Source organism: Penicillium paradoxum, assembly GCF_028828445.1.
Source record: "Penicillium paradoxum strain IBT 22861 chromosome Unknown utg000006l_segment0_segment0, whole genome shotgun sequence".
In the NCBI taxonomy this organism is placed as follows: domain Eukaryota; kingdom Fungi; phylum Ascomycota; class Eurotiomycetes; order Eurotiales; family Aspergillaceae; genus Penicillium; species Penicillium paradoxum.
The window spans coordinates 3,370,002-3,393,578 of record NW_026643184.1 but is presented as its reverse complement, the minus strand read 5'-3'; the positions used below and the strand labels follow the sequence as shown (position 1 = coordinate 3,393,578).

General features: G+C 36.5%; 3 protein-coding genes across 3 annotated transcripts; 1 reads left to right on the top strand and 2 right to left on the bottom strand.

Moving 5' to 3' along the window:
• Positions 1–5,489: 5,489 nt before the first annotated feature.
• Positions 5,490–6,515, bottom strand: N7457_007625 (uncharacterized protein; the record flags this gene model as incomplete). Its single annotated transcript, XM_057178668.1, has 1 exon — positions 5,490–6,515. The coding sequence occupies one exon, from the start codon at positions 6,513–6,515 to the stop codon at positions 5,490–5,492; it is 1,026 nt and encodes a 341-aa protein (XP_057030412.1).
• Positions 6,516–19,697: 13,182 nt separating this feature from the next.
• On the top strand, positions 19,698–20,015 carry N7457_007624 (acyl-CoA thioesterase; the record flags this gene model as incomplete). Its single annotated transcript, XM_057178667.1, has 1 exon — positions 19,698–20,015. One exon carries the CDS (start codon positions 19,698–19,700, stop codon positions 20,013–20,015), a length of 318 nt encoding a protein of 105 aa, XP_057030411.1.
• Positions 20,016–21,768: 1,753 nt separating this feature from the next.
• Positions 21,769–23,179, bottom strand: N7457_007623 (uncharacterized protein; the record flags this gene model as incomplete). Its single annotated transcript, XM_057178666.1, has 5 exons — positions 21,769–22,255; positions 22,304–22,689; positions 22,739–22,806; positions 22,865–22,901; positions 22,976–23,179. The coding sequence occupies 5 exons, from the start codon at positions 23,177–23,179 to the stop codon at positions 21,769–21,771; spliced, it is 1,182 nt and encodes a 393-aa protein (XP_057030410.1).
• Positions 23,180–23,577: the final 398 nt, after the last annotated feature.

Sequence of the window (23,577 nt, the reverse complement as noted above, 5' to 3'; positions counted from 1 at the left end):
ATTAGGTATTCGGATAATAGCGAGTTAACTAAGTTACTATATAAATTTTAAGCCTACTAGAGGTAAACCGGGAGGTAAATCTAGGGTATATTCTCCGTAATAATAGGCTAATACGTATACCGGTTCCTAGTTACCTAACTTAAGATATATATATTAGGTATTCTACCTATTAAAATTCTATTACTTTATACTAGGTTATAATTCTATAAATTACTTATTTAGAGGATAGTACCTTAAATAAGTCCCTATATAAATTTTAAACCTAATAGAGGTAAATTAGGAGGTGAACTTAGGGTATATTCTCCGTAGTAATAGGTTAATAAGCGTATCTATTCCTACCTATATAACTAAGGGTATATATACTAGGTATTCTAAATCTTCTAATTCTACTACTTTATACTAGGTTACGACTTAGTAAATTAGGGGCTAGAGGGATAGTAAGTTAAATAACTCTCTATATAAATTTTATACTAAATAGAGGTAAACTAGGAGGTAAACCTAGGGTATATTCTCCGCGATAATAGGTTAATAAGTATACCCGTGACCGCCCGCTCGAGGTATATATACTACGTATTCTAAATCTTCTATTTCTACTACTTTATACTAGGTTACGACTCTATAAATTAGGCGCTATAGGGATAGCGAGTTAAAAAACTCCCTATATAAATTCTATACTAAATAGAGGTAAACTAGGAGGTAAACCTAGGGTATATTCTCCGCGGTGATAGGCTAATAAGCGTACCGGTTACGGTCTACGTGACTTTAGATATATATACTCTATATTCTACCTATTCGAATTCTACTACTTTAGGCTAGGTTATAATTCTATAATATTTAAGTTTAGACGATAGCGAGCTTAAGAACTCCCTATATAAATTTTAAGCCTACTAGAGGTAAACTAAGAGGTGAACCTAGGGTATATTCTCCGCGATAATAGGTTAATAAGTATACCCGTGACCGCCCGCTCGAGATATATATACTATATATTCTAAATCTCCTAATTCTATTACTTTATACTAGATTATAATTCTAAAAATTAGGTATTCGGATAAGGGCGAGTTAACTAAGTCACTATATAAATTTTAAGCCTATTAGAGGTAAACTGGGAGATAAACCTAGGATATATTTTCCGTAATAATAGGCTAATAGGCGTACCGGTTTCTACTTATATAACTTAAGGTATATATCCTAGGTATTCTACCTCTTCTAATTCTACTACTTTAAGCTAGGTTATAATTCTATAAATTAGGTATTCGGACGATAGCGAGTTAACTAAGTCCCTATATAGGCTTTATACCTAATAGAGGAAAAATAGGAGGGGAACCTAGGGTATATTCTTTATAGTAAGGCGCTATTAAGCGTACCGGTTCCTATTTATATAACTTAAGATATATATACTTAGTATTCTACCTATTAGAATTTTACTACTTTAGGCTAGGTTACGATTCTATAGATTTAGAATTTAAATAATAGCTAGTTAAGGAACTCCCTATCTAAAATTTAAGCTTAATAGAGGTAAACTAGGAGCTAAACCTAGGGTATATTCTCCGCGACGATAGGTTAATAAGTATACCCGTAACCGCCTAAAAGACTAAAGGTATATACGCTACGAATTACGTATTAGGTATTCTACTACTTTATACTAGGTTATAATTCTATAAATTTAGAATTTAGAAGATAGTAAGTTAAATAACTCCCTATATAAATTATAAGCCTAATAAAGGCGAATTAGGATATAAACCTAGGGTATATTCCCTATAATAAGGGCCGAAGAAGCGTACCCGCTCCTACCCGATTAAGCTATTCTTAATAGCTAGTGAGTTCTACGATAAAGATAAGTCTATCCTATTTTACTTTATATTCTCTTTATCGTTATAACTACTATTATTTTACGAATTAGAGATAGAAATAGATTAGAGCCGATAGTAGGATATCCTTAATATAAAAATACCTAATCGTTTATTAATATAGGGCTTTAGACTAAATCTAAATTATATATCTTAAATATAAGTGCTTAACTTAAGGGTTAAGACTTAAGGTTATATAATAGTATATTATAGTTAGAGGGCTTTTATATAAATATATATTAGGCGTTAGGGTAAGCTAGATACGATATAGATAATCGCACTACTAAGATATAGTCTATAATAGACTTATTATATCTAGATCTAATAATTTAGAGGTAGTAATACCGACTATTATAGCGAGAAAGGACTTACGAAATCTTTATAAAGATAATATACTAAGTTTAGACGTTAAGAATAAGCCGGGTTATAGACGTTAAATTAGATATAGAATAGATAAAATTTTATATATATTTATAGTTAATATTTTCCTTAATTAAAGTTCGATTATATAAATAATATATTAAGGTTTTAGAACGATATATAGAATTATACTTAGAACCTATAGTATATATAAGGATAGATTATCTAAATTAATTTCGTATTATAGTTCGGGCGGACGTAGCTAGGTATATTACCTTTACGGTACTATATTCTACGTAAGTAGATTAACTAAGTACTATACCTACGGTTATAGTTACCGTTTAGGGATTAAGAATATTAAACTTAATTAAATCTTTACTCGCTTTTTACGTAAGATCCTTAAGGGTTACTAGCTTAAAATTATATTAAATTTAATAGGACTTATTATTATTAAATATTCTAAATTTTAAGATATAACTAGCCTAGTTTATAGTATGAACCTAGGATAGAAACGTAGAGTAATTTCTAGTATACTAAGTTAATTAACTAGGACTCCGTTCTACGTAAATAGATTAACCGGGTACCGTACTTACGGTCGTAGTTATAGTCTAGGGATTAAGAATATTAAATTTAATCGAATATTCGCTCGCCTTTTATATAAGATCCTTAAGGGTTACTAGCTTAAAAGTATATTAATTTTAATAGGACTTATTAAAATTTAATATTTTAAATTTTAAGATATAACTAGCCCGGTTTACGGCGTAAACCCTACGTAGAACGTATTAATATTAGGAGTATACGAAATAAATTAAGTAAGACTCTATTCTACGTAAATAGATAAACCGGCGACCGTACCTATAGTCGTAGTTACTATCTAATAATTAAGAATATTAAACTTAATCGAATCTTCGCTCGCCCTTTATATAAGATCCTTAACGGTTACTAGCTTAAAATTATATTAAATTTAATAGGACTTATTAATATTTAATATTCTAAATTTTAGGATCCGATAGACCTAATTTACGCTATAAACCTAGGGTATAAAGTTTAATAGGTTCTAGTTACGGTCTATTATAGATCTAACCTTATTTCGTATACTATAGGAACTCCCTAACTTAGTTTACGTATTTTATACTTTCTAAGAGGGTTCTAGATCTATAAATTAGACTAGAGTAAGATACGTATTTAACTAAGCGATACTAAGAATTTAATATATTTTAAGGCCCTATAGCGCTAAGGATTATATATTAAAGTTAGGGAGTTCTAATTAGAAACCGCCGGTCGGCGATCTAATTAGCCCTACCTAAAGTGCGATTTTTAACTTTAGTTAGAGCTACTACCCTTTTAATAAGGGTTCTAAGTCTAGGATTTAAACGACGTATATTTAACTACTTAGAGAAAGCTCTATAGAAGTTTTAGCGCGAATAGAGTTAAATTATAAAGTGAACCCTAGGTTACTATTTAGTTAGTTTTAGGCTAATAAGCGTACCCGCTCCGCCCTACTTAAGCTTCCGAATAGCTACTATTTAACTTTCGGAATTTCCTCTATATCCTACTAGGTTATAATTCTAAGAATTAGTGTTTAGATAGAGATCTATATTATATATAACCTTATAAGTTTCTAAATAGGTTTAATAAAAATTAATAGGGTAACCTAGGGTATAGGTTTTGCCTAACCTAGGGGTGCCCTACTTAGGCTTCCGCGAATAAAACGCTTTAAATACCGGTATATTTCGTACTATTAGCCTAACCTAGCCTAGGTTAGGCCACCCCTATAGGATAGCTCCTATAGTATAAGTTAGCCTAAGAAACTTAAAGTAAAGCTAACTTTATAGTGATTTTAACGTATATATATACGAATATATTCTATTATTCGAATCCTATAATATAAAACCCCTACTAATCGAATAATAACTAGTATTTATACCCTCGATAATAATATAGGTACGGTATTACTAGGGGTTAATCCTAGCGGCCTAGATCGTTAATTATCTAGATAAATAGTACCTAATAACTAAGGATCCTCTAGTAATACTTAAGTACCGCCTATAGCCTACTTATACTACGTTCTAAGTTATAGTACGGTATATCTATCGTTCTCCCCTTACGCGAATACAGAAATTCTAGAACTAGATAAGTATAAAATCTAGTTCGGGATAAAAAGCACTAAGTATTTACCTATAATCTACCGAGTGTTCCTAATATTATACCTCGATAAATAGGTATATATAGCACTAGGGATAGACTAAATAAATAGACCCCTAAAAATACGATATAGACCTACTAAAAACTTCTAAGGATATCTAGATAAAAGAAACTACCGGGGTATCTAGGTAGAATAGCTACAATAGGTATATACCTAGGAAATTAAATATATTATATATTCATTATAGACTCTTCCCCTAAGAATACCCGAACGAAAAAATTATACTATAGCAATACTCCTCTCGGGATAAATACCGATAAAAATACCTATTGATTACTTATAGAATACAAAACCTACTAGCAAAATACATATTAAATATAGGCACCTAGGAGCAAATATAAGTCAATTACTTTCAGATCCATCAGAATATAAGGGCAGTAGGAGCAATACGGTATTTTCGAGGAATACATTATATATAAAATACCGTTGTTACTCGATTGTGAAAGGAATACCGTAGTGAAAACTTTACCTTCGGATTACGGTAGGATAATGGTATTTCCGATCAGAGGATCTCCTAGATAGATCTAATCCGGACGGATTACTAACCGCTATTAATAATTTTCTTTTTTTCTTTTCGATTAAGGGCACGCTTCTATTAGCGTTAGAAACCCCCCCTCTAGAACCACTACTATATTAGAGGAAATCTAAGGCCTCTACTCCTTAGCGCCTCGTCCTAGCCAACTAGACGTATGTCCACTAGATAGGCTAGGATCGTCGGCGCGACTCGAGTTATGCTAAGATAACTTTTGTCTTCTCACGATAGTATTCTGACTAGTAGTAAATAGAACTTCTTAATGATAAATGGAGATGGATCCTAATGAACGATGATATTTTTCAATGTCTGCACGATGATAGGTAAAGACAGGAAATTGGGAAGGATGCCCCTCCCTACTAAAAATATTGCCCCTATGTTGGGCGGTGAGTCCCTCATCGACCCGTCACGTGATTCCTCTCCGTCAGACACTGATCGAAGACCAGAGTTCGTATCTAGTCTGATAACCTCATCTGGGTTTCTCATTCTCTGTTCCTGGCAATCTAGCCCGGGCATATTGCTGCCGAAGCTTACTATCTGTTGGTTACGAATTTGAGGCTAGCAGCGAAAGCTGGCTGACCGAGAGCAGATCGCTGATATTCGTACTGCCATCCTTTGACAATACTGAACCGCCTGTCTCTCCTAGATCCTGTATGAGCCTTTCAATGCTTTCTGCCCGGCCACTTGCATGCAAGATGTTGCCAATGGCAGCATGTAACTGTAGGTACTTGGCTTCAGGAAGATGAAAGCGATGGTCGTGGCTAGTCAATGTTATAACCCTGTTGCTGGGTAACAACGGTGTATAAATAGATGCGAAGCGTGGAAATAATTTGACATGGTAGCGATTGGGAGTCGGAGTGTCCTCAAGCACAAAGTGGAAGAGTCCGAACTCTTCATGAAGGGGGGTGATCATCATCATGATATTGTTCTCTTGGTTCACATCTTCGGGTGACATATTGAGGGTGGACAGCAGGCTTGGAAAGTAACGGAAAATGTTTACCCATACCTCAGAGGTTCGCCCTCTTTCATCCTCATTCGTGAAACTGCCAAGGGCGAACGGAAGAATGTGAACGGCCTGCAAAATACCGATTGGTTCGTCAGGGGGAGGGTCGTGAGTAGAGCTCCAGCTCCCCGTAATAGCACACCGATATCCATCTCGTCTAAGACAGTTTCGGCGAAGTCGGTCTTGGTCATTTCGACTTGCTGGTGTGTTCTCGAGGGAGTTGAGGTTTTCAACCGAATCGTCAAAGTCGATACGGGGGGATGGAGTGATGACAGGGGTCTTCCCACCCTTATACAGAAGAGGGCGTAGCAAGCTAGTATCAATGCTGGCGGCTAGCTGGCGGAGTTCATTGTCATTGCGGCAGCCGGAAACATCCTCTGACAAATTGACCTGTCCAGCTGGGGGAAGGTATTTGAAGCAAGTCCCGAGGAACTTCTTCGTATCGTCGCCGGTGTTTAGCACTTGGTAGCTTGCGAGAGTAGCCTGCAAGGATAATTTTGCCTCGGCAAAAGTAGAGAAGCCGGCGGACGAAACGGCAGAGCTAAGACTCTCTTGCGACAGCGACATTATGGCGATAGGTGGCAAAGGACCTTATGATGTCACAGCCGTGGATAGTGGGGTAGTCGTAGCGAGTGAGGAAGAGTGATTCGGGGAAGTGGACCGAGCTGCACTCCTAGCCAATCCGCACCGCCACCTGACATCCGCACGTTCTGCTGGTTTTCATACCCTGGCGAGTGCTCAGGCTGAAAAGAGAGTAGAAATGTAATCAACCCTGATGAAAAGTGATGAAGGACTGACTGAAGTGCGATGGCTTGAAAAGTAAACGGTAAAAGGTGCTGACTTCCGACTTTTTGGAACAAGAATTCGATCACATGACATATGTTTGCACAGCTGACTGGTAAAATCGAGGGTCCAGGTTGATGGCGCGTAAGGCGGTGAGAATGGTCGGAATATGTGCAGTACTACGGGACTACCGACTATTACACTGGAAGCTGAGGGGAAGAGAGATGATGTCCTACAGAACCCCATAAAGGATCTTGTCTCGCTAACTCCATTCCTAAGCACTGCCAAGAGATGGCGGCCTTAGGCCAAGAGTTCCTGTCGGAGCATGAGATCGGCATACCGGAAGTTTAGTTTATCCTGTCCACGCAGTATTTTTGATATTAGTCAGATAGTCATATTTCGAGGGTGTTGATCCGCGCACCCCAAAAAGTCACGTTTTTCACCCCATTATATAATCAATTTTTTACATAATTTGTAAGTTCGGGAAAAACAGGGCAAATATCACATGATTATCAACCTCATCTATCCATCTGATACCATACATGATGCCAAACAACAAAAATAACCTCATAATTTCCGCATTAGGCAACCCCTAAACGTATGATCGCCCTCCCCGCACTGTGAGCACCTACTTAGGGCCTTCCGCTTCTTCTTTAGACCCTCCTCCTTCCCTATTGGACCATTTCCGACCCTTTTTGTCTTCTCCGGCATATTAGGGGGTAATATTGGCACTGTTTGGGTGCTAGAAATAGGCATAAGATACCAAAATAGGTCGATTTCGCTTAATGGGATTGGCTGGTTTAATCTAATAAGATCAAATAGTCGATGCTTATAGGGAAGCCCTATTAAGCGGGTAAAATACTCTATACACTACCCAATTAGGGCGTTTTGTAGTGCAAACTCCCGCTGTTTATAGATTAATTGGATTATATATATATCTATATATAATCGAATACTTCTATATAGGGCAATATATACTATTTTAGGGGTTAAGATCTGACTAGATCCTATCTAGATCCGGAGTTCTATATACTATTTATTAATAATAGTATTAATTACCGTAAAAACTGTTAAAAGATCCCTATTTAGACCATTTATATACTTTTTTAGCTATAAATACATCCCTTCGGACCGTGATAATACTAAATTACTAAAATAGGTAATATTAATAATTAAATATCGGATAAATTTCTGTTTATATATTAGCTAAGTTTTATAAAGATAGGAAATTAAGGAAGGATATAATTTAAACTATGATTTAAGGTTATTTAACCTTAAATTATACTTATTAGATATATAAGATTAGCATAAATCACGCCATTATCGTATAAAGTCCTGAAATTAGGCGTTTTTTAGATCATTTAAGTGTGGATTAGCTATAGTAGTAATAAGGGTTTTAGCTCTTACTAATATAGCCTTATTAATATACTAAATATAGAGTAAATAGGGTAAATTAGGAAATAGAGAGTCGATAGTACCTAAAAAAGTAAGATCTCGATTAGTAATAAGTACTATATTTAGTAGTAAGCTTACCCATTCTTAGAATAATGCCTCTATAGCCTAATAATAGCCCTCTATTTGCTTATAACGTATAAAATAGGTAGTAAATAGGAAGCTCTAATTAGTCGGCGTGATACTAACTACCTCTAAAAGAGGTATTTGGTATTTATTTATCTTATATATATAATCTAGTATAAAAACCCTATTATATTTATTAGCTAGTTCGATTATATTAGAGTGGGCTAGTGCGAGAAACTCTATCTTATTATTAGATAAGAGTTTATATTTATACTTATACCCTTTTTTATTAAGTTAATTAAATAAAAACTTAGTTTCTAATCGAAGACCCCTCTCTTAGCGTGTAAATCGAGAGATCTGATTGTAAATATCGCGCCCCTTGATTAGCTGGGAGGTAGGAGACTAGATCATTTAGATGATCTTTTGCGGGGGTATAGCTATATCAGATAGCTCTTTAATCTTATCAATCTGATCTTAGGTAAACTTCCGAGATTGATAATAGCCTATTAGATCATTAGCGGTATGATTATAATCTAGATTCCGGATTTAGAGGTGCTATTTGCCATTTTGGGCATTTCCATAAAGCCTAAAAGGGCAGTCTTACCGTTTTAAGCTAGTATGGCGAGGTTTTGGCCCGATTAGGGGCTTTATGGACCATTTTGGGGTGCCTAATTTGACACATTGGATAGTCAGATTTCTACCGGTAGTACTGCGTTTTATAGCAGTACAATAACCCTAAGAAATTGCATATTTTTGCACCATTTCGACTAGCTCCTCGCGGGTATCGTATACCGCTTCCGGGGGGGGGGAGTAGTTACACTATTTATTACCCAATTAGTATAAATTGATGCCAAAGTGAGATCAAACTAAGAGAGATCTGGGGTAGATCTGAGATCTTGGTATATCTAAGATCTTGGTATATCTGGAAACTGAGGGAGATCTGGGGTAGATCTAGGAATAAGCTCACTGGTAGACTCAGCAATGGGGCTGGCAGTGGGGTTGATATCAGTCATTTTGATGAGAATGATTGGTAAAATGATGGAAATCAGAGATGTGGGGTGCAGAGAGAGAGATCAAGATCTAGGGTGCGGGGGAGAGAGAGAGAGAGAGAGATCTGGGGGGGGAGAGGGTTTAAATAGATCTTGTAAATAATGGGTTGCTATAGAGATCGATATCAGATTGATAGATGGAGTTGACAATCATGTGATATTTGCCCTGTTTTTCCCGAACTTACAAATTATGTAAAAAATTGATTATATAATGGGGTGAAAAACGTGACTTTTTGGGGTGCGCGGATCAACACCCATATTTCGAGAACTACTATGGGCACCCAAAATTACTACGGGCACCCAGGGCGCTAAGCCTTTTACGATTTACTTCCCACTGGCCATAATTTGTTCATAGCCTATCGTATTTAATATGGTACTCCCTTAGTATTTCGGACAGTACCCGAATCTTATCTGGGCACCCTATCGCGAATGTAGAATCTTGCACGCCATCTATACTATCATGCAAAAACGAAGCTATTCCCAGATGCTGATTTAATCGAGTTTTTTCCTACTAAAAAGGGGTTTAGTGCAAAAATGAGGCTATTCCTAGATGCTGATTTGATCAAGTTCCAGTGCAAAAATGGAGTTTTTTCCTACTAAAAAGGGGGTTTGGTGCAAAAATGAAGCTATTCCCAGATGCTGATTTAATCAAGTTCCAGTGCAAAAATGGAGTTTTTTCCTACTGAAAAGGGGGTTTAGTGCAAAAATAAAGCTATTCCCAGATACTAATTTAATCAAGTTCCAGTGCAAAAATGGAGTTTTTTCCTACTAAAAAGGGGGTTTAGTGCAAAAATAAAGCTATTCCTAGATACTAATTTGATCAAGTTCTAGTGCAAAAATAGAGTTTTTTGCTACTAAAAAAGGGTTTAGTGCAAAAATAAGGCTATTCCTAGATACTAATTTAATCGAGTTTTTTCCTACTAAAAAGGGGTTTAGTACAAAAATGAGGCTATTCCTAGATACTAATTTGATCGAGTTTTTTCCTACTAAAAAAGAGGGTTTAGTGATATAGGGTTTAATCGGTTACGTAATCGCAAAATAGAGGCTATTTTTTAAAGATAGTGCTAATCGAGTTTTCTCACCCTAGCTTAGCCTACCTCCTAAACTATAAGCCCTAGTACGTATAGCTTCGCAAATTTTTACTTATATCTAATAGATATAGATAGACTAGATACTATAGACCCCTAACCCCCTAACCTTCCCGATACTATACCCTCTTTCTAAATAATTACGAATACTACCTCTATTAGTATCTAAGCCGTAAAAGCTAAAGCGTTAGATATCCTTAACTTATAGTCCCTCCCGCTAGGCTTCCTAATCGTCACCTAGCGTAGCGCACCTAATAAGATACGATTCTAATATAGCTATAGTCGGGGTTATCGGACTAATCGGGCCCCCCTAAATAGATAGCGAAGGCGAGTTCGTTATATAACTTCCTACCCCTTTAAAGATAACCTTCGACTTACTACCGGTGGTATCTAGTAGGTTAAAATTATTACTTCCTACTATAATTATAGTATAGTTAATAAGTTAACTATAATTATCCCCTAAAGACGTAAGCGAAGGCGAGTCCTACCTACTATTATAACCTAGATTACCGATAGTATCTTTACCTATTATATTATAAGTAGTATTCGGGGATAGGCCGAGGCCGAGAGGCGTACTTTATATCTACGTACCCGTAATATTAATAATATTAGGGCTAATATAATATAAAAATAGCTCGCTAGACGTATCCTAATATAGGCCCTTCTTATAGATCTCCTAAGGGATAGTACTTAGATTATTAGGTATAAAGTAAATACCGTTAATAACTCCTTTACTTCCCTTTTTTTAGTCTATAAAATTAGTCTCTAGCTTTTATATATTTATCTATATATTTTATAGATAGACTATATATATAAGACTAATAAATAGAAGATACCCCTACTAAATATTATAGGAGTATCTTCTATTAGGAAGACCTTCTATATTACCTATACTTTTTTAAGTAGTAAGAAGAAAGCTACTTATAATCGGGTACTTAGCTAGCTATAGGATATCTATATAGCTATTAGTAGTAGTATAAGTATACTAATACTTATCTATACTATTATAGCTAATCTCTTAGAGTTAGAGTCTTTAGTAGCTAGTCCCCTAATACCCTATATTCTATAAAGTATACTCGAAAATAGCTATCTATCTAGCTTTATATTAATATATAACTTTAAGGATACTACTCTAGCTACTCTAGCTACTACCTCTTATTTTAGCCTATATACTATCTTAATAGATAAGGAGTAGGCTTTACGAAATATAGTTAAAAATATTAGTATTTTAACTATTATATAGTTTATATACTAACTACTAGCTATTTTACTAGGTTTTTCCTATAACTAATACTATCCTATATCTCTAGTATATTACTTATAACGTTAAGTTATACGTTAGGCCCTTTATCCGTCGTTATATCCTTAATAATATTACTAAAGATAATACCTAAATATATCCTATAGTTAATAATATTATATATATAATCACTATATATTAGGAAATAATAAAAAAGGACTAGTATTTTATTATCTTCGGGTATATAGTTAATAATATAGAGACTTAGTAAGCTACCTTTAAGGATAAGTATTAGTACTATCTAGGTCTATTAGTATATATTAATAAAGAATAGATCCGCGGTTATAGTCCCTATTTTTTACGATACTATACTAGTAGATTTCTCTATCTTAATAAAAGCTCTATATCCCGTATAGAATCTACCTATCGTTACCTTAAACTCGATATATAATCGGGTACGAAGGACCTCTTCGCTCTTTATACCTAATTCGGAAATATAACTAAGCGTCTTAGTATTAAGATCTAATAGGAGCTCGCCTCGTAGAGAGCTAGTTAGGAGATTAACGGTAGCCCTCTATTTATAGGAGTTAAGACGCTAGTTACTTACTATATAATTAAAAAGGTACGATTAGTATTTAATTACTATCTACTATCCTATAACGAGAAACCTCCGATCCTACTACTATACTTAGGTATTATAATACTAATATAAGGGTATCCGTATATTCACCGTATTAATAAGGCCTAGATAAGGGGTAAGAGCCTTACTTAGGCCGACTTTTACCCTTACTACTAGATCTAGCGAGACCTAGCGTATATTAATATAATTAATTACCCCCGGGTAATAGAACTCTATATAGTAAACCCTTATATTATACGAGGGTATAGTCGCCTACCGTAGTTATCTTAATAGTTATCTTAATAGTTATCTTAATAGTTATCTTAGTAGTTATCTTAGTAAATAATCTTATTATCGCGAGTATCTTAACGCTTTAAGAGCTTAACCCGTCGTAAGCTATTACGATTCGAGATTATACGAAGGGACGAGGAGGTAGCTATTCGTCGGTCGGGTCGGTAGAGGATAGCTAGTAGGAGGTATAATAATAATTAGACTATATAGGGGGAGATAACGGAGTCTAATAATTAGATCGTAGTTAGTAGTGTCATAACTAGGCGGGGAAGGGGACGTAGACGTAGACGTAGACGTAGAAGAGGGGGCCCTTAATAATATTGATATCTAGTTTATATATTAGAAATATAACTAAAATTAGTCGAAATGACTTATTAAAGATAGAAGTTTTGCTATATAAGATAGTAGGAAACTAGCGTTAATAGCTATACTATCTTAACTATAGTAAGAAAACTCGATTAGTACTATCTTTAAAAAATAGCCTCTATTTTACGATCACGTGACCGATTAAACCCTATCTCCCTAAACCCCTTTCTCGGTAGGAAAAAACTCGATTAAATTAGTATCTACGAATAGCCTTATTTTTGTACTAAACCCCTTTTTTAGTAGGAAAAAACTCCTTTTTTATACTAGAACTTAATCAAATTAGTATCTAGGAATAGCTTCATTTTTGTACTAAACCCCTTTTTAGTAGGAAAAAACTCTATTTTTGCACTAGAACTTAATTAAATTAGTATCTAGGAATAGCTTTATTTTTACACTAAACCCCTTTTTAGTAGGAGAAAACTTAATTAAATTAGTATCTACGAATAGCCTTATTTTTGCACTAAACCCCTTTTTTAGTAGGAAAAAACTCCATTTTTGCACTAGAACTTAATCAAATTAGTATCTAGGAATAGCTTCATTTTTGCACCAAACCCTTTTTTAGTAGGAAAAGACTTAATTAAATCAGTATCTAGGAATAGCTTCATTTTTATATAGTAGTGTAGATAGCGTACGAGATTCTATATTACTAATAGGGTGCCTAGATAAGATTCGGGTACTGTCCGAAATACTAAGGGAGTACTATATTAAATACGATAAGCTATGAATAAATTATAGCTAGTGGGAAGTAAATCGTAAAAGGCTTAGCGCCCTGGGTGCCCATAGTAATTTTAGGTGCCTATAGTAGTTCTCTATATTTCCTGCTAGAATAGTGGATACAGAAACATAGAGATTTTAACTCCCTTGATTGGACCCCTACTATACTGAATACCACGTTAGTTAATAGTTATAAGCCTAGTTCGCACGAAATAAGGCCGCTATTCGCAAGATATAGCGCCTATTAGCACCTAAGAACCTCTAAAAGCTATATAGTAGCCCGCTAAGGCTATATAGCACCTAACCCTAATAATGGAAGCATTAATAATTCTCTCCGCTATAAAGGGCGAAAAACTAAAGGACTCGCCCTAATAGCGTACCTAGTTCGCCCGGGTAAAGCTATATACGATATAAAAATAAGTCTGGAAGCACTATAACCTAGATACCCCCCGATAGAGAGACCGATTAGGAAAGAAGAGCCTATTAGGCCGGAATACCCCTACGGAGGGACCGAATTAGATAAAAGAGATTAGAGAGACGAAATAGATATCTTTAAAGTAGACTAATCGAAATAGGATAGGGAGATAAAAGGACTTTCTAATATAAATAACTATATTTATACCTTCCTAGACCTAATCTACTATACCGCTATTACCGACTATTAGACCCCGTATAAGAGACTAGTATACTTTAGAGATCGCTTCGCGAGATCGACTATATATAAGAAGGAAGTCCGAATAAAGTAGAAGGTCTTTACTATCTAAAAGCTAACTAGAGATATCGAATAATAGCTTAAATAATAGAATACCCTAAGGGAGTAAGCTATTAGCCTTAGTATTAATAACGGAGACGTAAATAGGGACTTCCTATATACTATTAAAGAGGTCTTACCTATTTAGTGGTAAGGAAGATATTAAGAGATTATTATAGATAAGAAAGTCTACTAAACCTATAATCTCCTCGAGTCGTTCTATATAATAAATCGAGAAATAGGGGTATAAAAGATATTATCTATTATACCTCTAAAAGGGGTATTTTTAATCTAGTAGGGATATTAAGAAGTAAAGTCCTAGTCCTAAACTAAGAAGGTGATCTTATTTAAAAAGAGGAGGTATCTATACGGAAACCCTTACTATTTATATAAAATAGTAATATACTAGTATCTTAATAAGGAAAACCGCCCTAAAGGGACCTATATTAACCCTAGAAAGCTAGAAAAGATTAAGTAAAAACTCGCTAAAGAGCCTACTTAGAAGAAATAGGTAGAAAAGAAGGTAGAAAAGGTATAGTAAACTTAGTAAACTTAGTAATATTAGTAACCTTAGAAGGAAAAGTTTATAAATTAAGTAAGCTTCGCTACTACCCCTATACCGTATATTAGTACCCTTAAGCCCTATACTAGAGAGTAGGGGGGTGGCTCGGACTAGTAAATATACCTTTTTATTTACTAAAAATAAAGAACCTATCTTAAAAGATAGATAGATCCTTAATATAGGATCTAGTATCTATATCTATAATAATAGAGACTTTTTTATCGACTTTATACCCTAGATTTTAGATCTTACGACGGGAGATAGTACTACCTAGATACTAGGAAAGGGGAAGGTTAGACTAGTAGGTAGATATCTAGTAAAAGGTAAAATAGAGATTATACTTAGTAATACCCTCTATTCCCTTAGCTTCTATATAAACCTAGTATCCTATTCTATACTAAAAAAGAAGGGCGGGATATAGTACTAGCGTATAAACTATATTAGAGACCTTAATAATAGACTAGTTATCTACGTTAACCTTTAGGACTAGTTTAACCTCTAGATCTTTAATTAACCCGGAGAACTTATATAGCCCTAGTAAGCCTATTTTATAGAGAGAAAGTCTATAAAACCTTAATAATTAAGAGCCTTATTAGATATCTAGTACCGATAGCTTACCTATATTAACTAGCGAAGCGCTATAAAACTCGTTACTATAGTAGATAGAGTTATTTTTAACGATAAAGAAAAGAAGTCTACTAAAATATAGGTATTATACTAGACTTATTAGCTAGATCGTATACTAAGGTAGATATTAAGACGCGTAGTTAGACGTACTTTCGGACGATTTAGAAGAGTATACTTTAATCTTATTTAGCTACCGCTAGTAGAGAATAAGTACCGCTAGATCTCTTATTTTTACCTAGAAGGTCCTAGGTTTTATTAGCTAATAACCTATAAAATAAAGCCTAAGTATTAGCTAGCGATTAATCGTTTTATAAAATTAGTAAGAAACTAATAGGATCTACTAATTAAAGCCTTCTAATATAATAATAAGTCCTTAGCTAGAAAACCTACGGAATATAGCCTTACTTCTAATAGTATCCTTATATATTATAACCCCCTAGGGCACTCCGAAATAAATAGTTATACTAAAAGATCCGGTTATATAATTATTACCCGTATATATATACTTATAGTTAAAGGAAAGCTCCTAAAAGATCTATAGCTAGAGGCCGCTAACGCTACGGTATAGTTACTAAATCGTACGCCGATATATATTACTACCGAAAACCGCTAGGTTATACTATAAGAGGAGGTACGGAAGGAGTTCGTACCGTAGGCGCCGAGGATTAACCTATTAAATATTAAACTATATAGAAGTTTAGTATACTATAGGATCGATAAATAGGTCTAGTCTAATAAAATAAACCTACGAGCTAAGATCGGATTCTTAGTTAGCTATATAGTATTAAATATCTAGAAAATCTAGTTTCTATATAATAGGAAAGTGAAGCCTATTAGGGATATAGTATTTAATAAAACTCGTAAATATATCCCTAATTATAATAGATATTAGCTTATTCTAATACTAATATAGTAAGAACCTTAAGAAATTACTATAGAAGAGTTTACCTAGGTACTTAATCGCGTAATAGCTAGTTAAGAGACTAGCGAAATAGAAGAGAGAGATTATCGAGATCTATAGGAAGCTTAGTCTAATAATCTATAAGAAACTTAGTACTATAATTATTAAGGATCTTAGTAGGGATCTTAGTAAGAAAACTAGTAAAATATATAGTAGAACTCTCCGTAGAGGGAGATAGCTAGTAAAATTAGTTAGCGAGATACTACCCTACTTTAGGGGGTAGACTAGTAAGTGGTCCTACCCTCCCTAAAAATTACGATTATATAGTAAATACCTAAGATCTATAAACCCCGAGCCCCGCTAGGTATATTTCCGGATAAACCCCTTCCTCCGCTCCCTATTATACCGCCGTAAGAACCCTATACGTAGGATCACTATACTACCCCTAGTTAGGGGGTAGATATACTAGGGGATCTAAAGAATCTAGTTAGCGACTAGGCTTAGAATAATAAAGCTATTCCTACTATAGAAGATAAGCTAGAAAATAAGCTAGAAAAATAACTATAGGCGGAACTTCTCGCCCTAAGTAGATAAATTATAGGATATATTAATACTAGTAATATTATTAGTAGAAAGCGAAGGCGTTAAACTAGGTAAGATAAAGACTATATCTATATAATAATTATAGGAGCTATAGACGAAAAGAAAGACCCTCCTATACTACTATATACTTTCGCTATAGGACTATATACTAAGAAACCCGAAATTAGACGATATTAAGATAATCTCCCCTTAGTCCTAAAATACTATAAAGATATTATAAACTATCTATTTTAGGAAGGCTTTCTCGTAGTAATAAGAAAGGAGATTAACTCTCTAATAGAAAAGGAAACCTATAAGATTATAGAGAGACTAAAGGATAGAGGTAAGTAAATACTACCTCTTATATAGGTATTTACCTATAAATACGATTAGGATAGTTATCTAGTTAAATTTAAAGCTCGTATATACGTATAAGGAGATCTAGAGACTATTTCGTACGAAGAAAAGAGAGCTACTATACTAGTAGTAAGGACTATAAGGATAATCTTTACTCTTATTACCGTATTTAATCTCGATCTAAGATAGCGGGATATTATTACTACCTTTTTAAATAGTATACTAGAAAAAGAGGTCTATATCTAGATACCTAATAGGTTTAGACTACCTAGTAAATACTAGAAACTCCGCCGCGTACTATATAGTCTACGGATCTTACCTAGACTTTAGTAATAGGAAGTAGCTAGTATATTTCGTAAGCTAGGACTATAATAAGCCCTAGAAGACCCCTATATCTTTATTAGAAATAGACTAATAGTCTTTTTCTATATTAATAATATCCTAATTACCTACTATAATAGTAGGGAGGTACGAGAAAGGGCTATATAGTTAGAACGAGATCTAGAAACTTACTAGGAACTAACTAATTATAGAGAGGTAGTATAGTTTCTTAATATCCGTATTATTAGAGATAGGTAGTAAAAAAAGCTATAGCTTTATTAAGATAGCTATATAGTAAGTATTACTATATAATATAATCTTATAGATAGACTAGCGGTATATACCCTAATACCTATCGAAGAGCTAACTCTATATTAGGGTATAACTATAGCCTAAGAGATCCTATTATACTAAAAGAAGGTAGGATTTACTAGATATATTACTATAATTATAAGACTAGATACTATAAAATCGACTACTCGTCTAATATAATACTTAATAAACCTAGGCCCCTAGTACTATTAGGTAGCTAATAGAGTTATTACCTACCTTAATTCTACCCGCTATCTCGCTATTAAATATAGTATAGAATTAGGTATAGAAAGGGACTCTATATAATTCGCTAATAATACTTTATATAGGGATTATCCCGATAGAAAGAGCTCCGCTAGCTATATCTACTAGATATATAGCGGACTAGTCGACTAGAAAGCTAATAAGTAGCCGATAGTCACTACCTCCACTACTAAAGCTAAGCTACTCGGTCTCTTAGAGACTATAAAATAGCTATAATAGTAGCGTAGACTTCTTAATACCCTTAGTTTTATCCCTTCCTATTAACTAAGTATTAATTACGATAATTAGCGCACTATTAGTCTTCTAACTAGCGAGGATATAGCGTTCGAGACGAAATTACGATATATTAATATTTATCGGCACTAGCTTAGATAGGAAGTTAGGGAAGGAAGAATCAAGGTAAAATAGGTGCCGACAGCTAGTATAGCTATAGACGGACTTATAAAGTTACTTACTAGGTAAAAGTATGAAGCTTTCCTTAAAATGTTAAGGATGACCGATATAAGCTATCTGATAGTAGGGGTCGTCTGATTAGTAAGGGAAGAGAAATAGCATACCGACTGAGCGTAGGAAGCAGCTAGACCATACTAGCCTAGCTGAGGGGGTGTATCGGAGCATGAGATCGGCATACCGGAAGTTTAGTTTATCCTGTCCACGCAGTATTTTTGATATTAGTCAGATAGTCATATTTCCTGCTAGAATAGTGGATACAGAAACACAGAGATTTCAACTCCCTTGATTAGACCCCTACTATACTGAATACCACGTCAGTTGACAGTTCCGACAAACTCTGCAAACCCCTGAGGACAACAGCGGACAGTTCTCTCCGATTTGGAGATCGTCAGTATCTCCGATTCGGAGAAACTCCATATTTACAAAATGCTGATCATATGCCTCGGATGGTTTGATCCTCGGTCCAACCAGTGGTCATTTAAGAGCACAGCTTTGCAATATGGTCAATCAATTTTCCCCATCATCTTTTCTCCAGCACGACTATAGTGTTCTCAATTAGATCACTTATCGACTCCTTCAGCCGTTCCTCCATTGATGCTACTTCACTCATCAACACCTTCTCATGCAATCTACGAAGGAGCTTAAGGCGCGTTGCCGCCAAGACTATCGTTACCAGCTGGACTATCGAACAAGATGGTAAGCCTTCCCCGAATTATGTTGCACAGACCCGGGAATCTGCCCAGAGCTGAAGAAGCAGAATCAAATAAAAACGGGTTCTACCAAAATCATGAAGTACTTACATAGAATTTCCAGGTGTGATAATGATATGTTTGATCATATGAATAAATCTGTCTACGGCTTCCTGTAAGGCATTCTTTCATAAGACAACGTTAGACCACTTGGAATCTGACCCGAACGCATAGGGTTGACTCCGTGATATATGCCTATCTTATGGAGAAGTGTGGGTTTCATCCGCCAACCACCGAGATTTACGGGGTCGCTGTGGACGCTCATACTGAGTTTTTCTCGTCAATTGCATACCCTGCAGTGGCAGAGTTGGGTCTGCGAGTGAACAAACTTGGTAAATCCAGCGTGACATACGAAGTTGCCGTGTTTGAGCAGGGTGTTGCCGAGGTGAGGGCTGTAGCCACCTGTGTCCATGTCTTTGTCGAACGCTTAACGGGAAAACCATCACCACACGGCATGACTGTCAATCTAAGACAAGCTCTTCAGAAGCTGGAAGTGGATAAAAGAACGAACAAGCTGTAGAAGACCCATGGCTTTCGATACTGAATCCATTCTACTAATACCAGGCTACATTCAGTGGTCCAAAATTGTTTAATTGGTGCTATAGTGATTATTGTTTCTGAGATTTTAACGCAGTGACTAAGTAGATGGTATTGCGCATCGCATATCCCTTCAGTGGAACTTCACAGAAACAAAGGACAAGTATCACAGCAGAAAGGAAAATAGTCGGAAGCCCGCGAAGCGACACTCATTACGCGATAGGACTGTCGAGATATTCATAGATTTCACAAAAACGTGGATGTGGCCGAGGATCTATTGAATGTGTACGACTGCGGACCTTTAGACGAGTTCTGTATCCTTCTCCTATGGACATACTGTAATTTTAGTTCAAGGGATTTTCACCGTATGCATCGATTCTCCGCGAAGCCATCCCCAGATCTTGATATTTTACGTAGTCCTAGACGGTTTATATAGCTACATTGCGTTAGAGATTCCCGCTATGTAGCCGAAACTGCATGGTTCTGCCTTGTCGGCTGGTCTTAATGACGATCACCCCAACGATCGATTAACTAGTAACCATTATTGTAGACATCGTATTCCAAATCAATAAACCATGGGCCTAGGATTTCCGGGACCACACGATTTCCAGGGCGTAATTCTATTTTTACTTACCGCAAATCGAGCTTTTGGATGGTCACGGAGCACACTACCTATCTTTAAAGTCGTCCTCGGTCCTCCACAGACATGATTATATCTAATAGGATGCAGTTATCACGTGTCTCAGTCCATAGCTTCCTAGTTTAGACTTTTCCTCTATCAACATCTTCATTATGCATTTCGACGTCTCTCTCGGTTGACTCTGACAGAAGCCTATAGAGAAAGATATATATAGATTTGGAGCTCATTGAGATTTATCTAGTAGAAATGATGGAAGAATGCATCCAAATATACGGAACTATTTATGGTGGCAGGGGGTAGGACAAGCCAGATAACTCAGATAGTACTCTCCACCAGAGACATGTTAGTATTAGTTCTGTAGCCATTATAGCAGCACCTATATGCTCAAAATTACTGATGTGACTTTGGGTAGCATACTAAATAGCTTTACAGACTGAAGTAAAGAAACATCGCATCAAGTTAAGTAAACTTAGAAGGCGTAAGGAGACCTGATTTAGATGGCAATCGGTAGGTATCTAGATATAAATTAAGGCACACCGCGGTTCTATACATTATACTTACCGTCAGGGAAAACTTATGCCCTTACCTCCATGCAGCTATGATAGAATTTAGGTATTAGTATCTCTTTTGGGGGTGTGGCTGATCCTGGAGGATCACACCTCTTTGGTCCAAAGCTCCAAAGCAGCACCAAGCTGATCAATCAGTTCTCTAATTTTGCAATTCGTTCTGCTCGTTAGCAAATGTGATGGAGCCCCTCAAACTCAAACTAGAAGTTTCGTACACCCAACTTACGGCTTTCTCAGGTTCATGGTATGTAGCTGTGAACATAGTTAATTGCTACATTTTCCAACTTAGAGGGCCACATTGCTAACCAAGACTCATTTACAGCCTGTACATGTTGGGTAGTTTATGGACTGGTGTTACATCTATATAACGGCACGGGTAGCTGATTGTTCACCTACATCCTCGATATTCTAATCCCAAGGCTACGGGGGTAGCGATCACTTTGTATATATCTAGCTTGAATGGAGGTTGATCCTGCAAGTCTTGCCATTTTTCTCCCTTCGATATTGAGCATACTAGACCTCGCTCTAAGCTATAAAGACGGCCTTGATGAAGTCGATTGCACAAAACCTGAATGAATAGCAATTGCTTGCTCATGGCTATAATCATCCGAGACTGAGACATTTGAAGGATTTGCACCTTTATTTAGACCGCCAGTGACATAATTAGTCAGTCCAATTTCGTCATCGTTTGCTCTCCTCTTCATTTGATCAAATCCAAAATCAAATATCGGGCCCCGGCTACCGGCTCCATTGCGATCCTGGTTACTCTTGCCAGACCCATGGAACCTCCTTCTCTCAGCAGAAAGGCCAGTAGACTGTTGTGATTGGTAACTCGATGAAATCGATCGGTGGGCAAGTCTGGCAAGTGGCGCGAGATGAGGCAGACAGGCACAAACCACTGCGACCGAGGGCTCGATGGTGGACCAGATGAACAGAGGTCCCATCACCCAAGTGACATCCACCGCGCTCAGAAATTCAGAAAGATAATGTATTCGCACGATACTTGCAACACAAACACTGTGAATTGTTCAGCTTGTATCACTTTAGCGTTGGTGCAGAACTCACAAGATGCCAACGGCCATTATAGCACAAATCGCTAGTTTCTTTTTCGGAGTCATTTGTAGGCGGACAATTCGCGGGAACGGAATAATGAGAACGATGAAATCATTCAACATGTTAAGGATTCCCAAAGCGAAGAAGAATTGTTCCACGTTGATACATTGGCCCTTTGTACCGCTAAATTGTGTCCAAAAGTAAGTCACCGGTTTGCACGCATTCCCCATGGTCACCCAGATGATGATAGGATAGCAGAGGGTAAGGACGCCACCGAAAATCAGCGCAACCTTCAAATACTTTTCTAAAGGGAAAAAGACCCGGCGATAGAAAAAGAGAATCGATACTCGAGTGCAAGTGCAAGAAGAGGCGTAGATGAAGGTGTATGAATATAGAAGCTGGATATAGGTCAGAAAGGGTGAAGGTATCCTCGAGGCATACACTCACTCTGTACAAGTGCATCAATTGATCTAGCGTGCATGCCCAGATGTGCTTTCCAGCACCAGTAGTACCGCCTAGATACGCATTTGCTCGGTCAACTGAAGGTCTAATAGCAGGGATGAGCTTCCTTACCCGCGATACTTAGTCCCGTAGAACCCCCTATAAACACCTCAAAGACAGTCAGCGCATGTAGAATGGGCTTAATACTTTCGACCTTGGAAGAATATTTGGCTGTCAACTCACTAGCGCTGCAATGATCGCCCAATCATCGGCCATCAAAGCATTCCGGAGAACCAGTCGTGCAGTGAAACGTAATATCACCGCGACAGCAGCTAGACAAAACATGGCAATCACGACGCCATTGTTGACTGATATGTCACTGGCATTGAGGTCGACGTTCGAGGGCGCCGGGCCGAAGATTGCACGAATGGTAGGATCCTCAGTCATGAGCGTATTGATCAAGTGCTGAAAGGAACAGAAATTTTCTCAATACACACACCTGGCAGGATCAATGCTTAAATCTGCATGATAGCCTGGCAGGGATTATCTCCCGTCCCTAAGCTAGCACGCTAGCGGCCCCTGAAAGAAAGTACATACGTACCTAGAACAGGCGCTAACCACATGAGAATACTGCACCGCTAGACAATCAGACGACTCTGGTCTAGACAAAAGACCGCGACATACTCCCCACTTGGTTCAATTGCTCGCAGGATTTCTCAATTCCTGGTCACATTACTTTGTTTGAACACAAGCGAGAGAACCTACAAGACTCGGGTCCCTCAGAACGGGATTCATCAATCTGCCAATGTTGTATTTTAGAACAAAAAGTCCATTTGGTAGTGCTC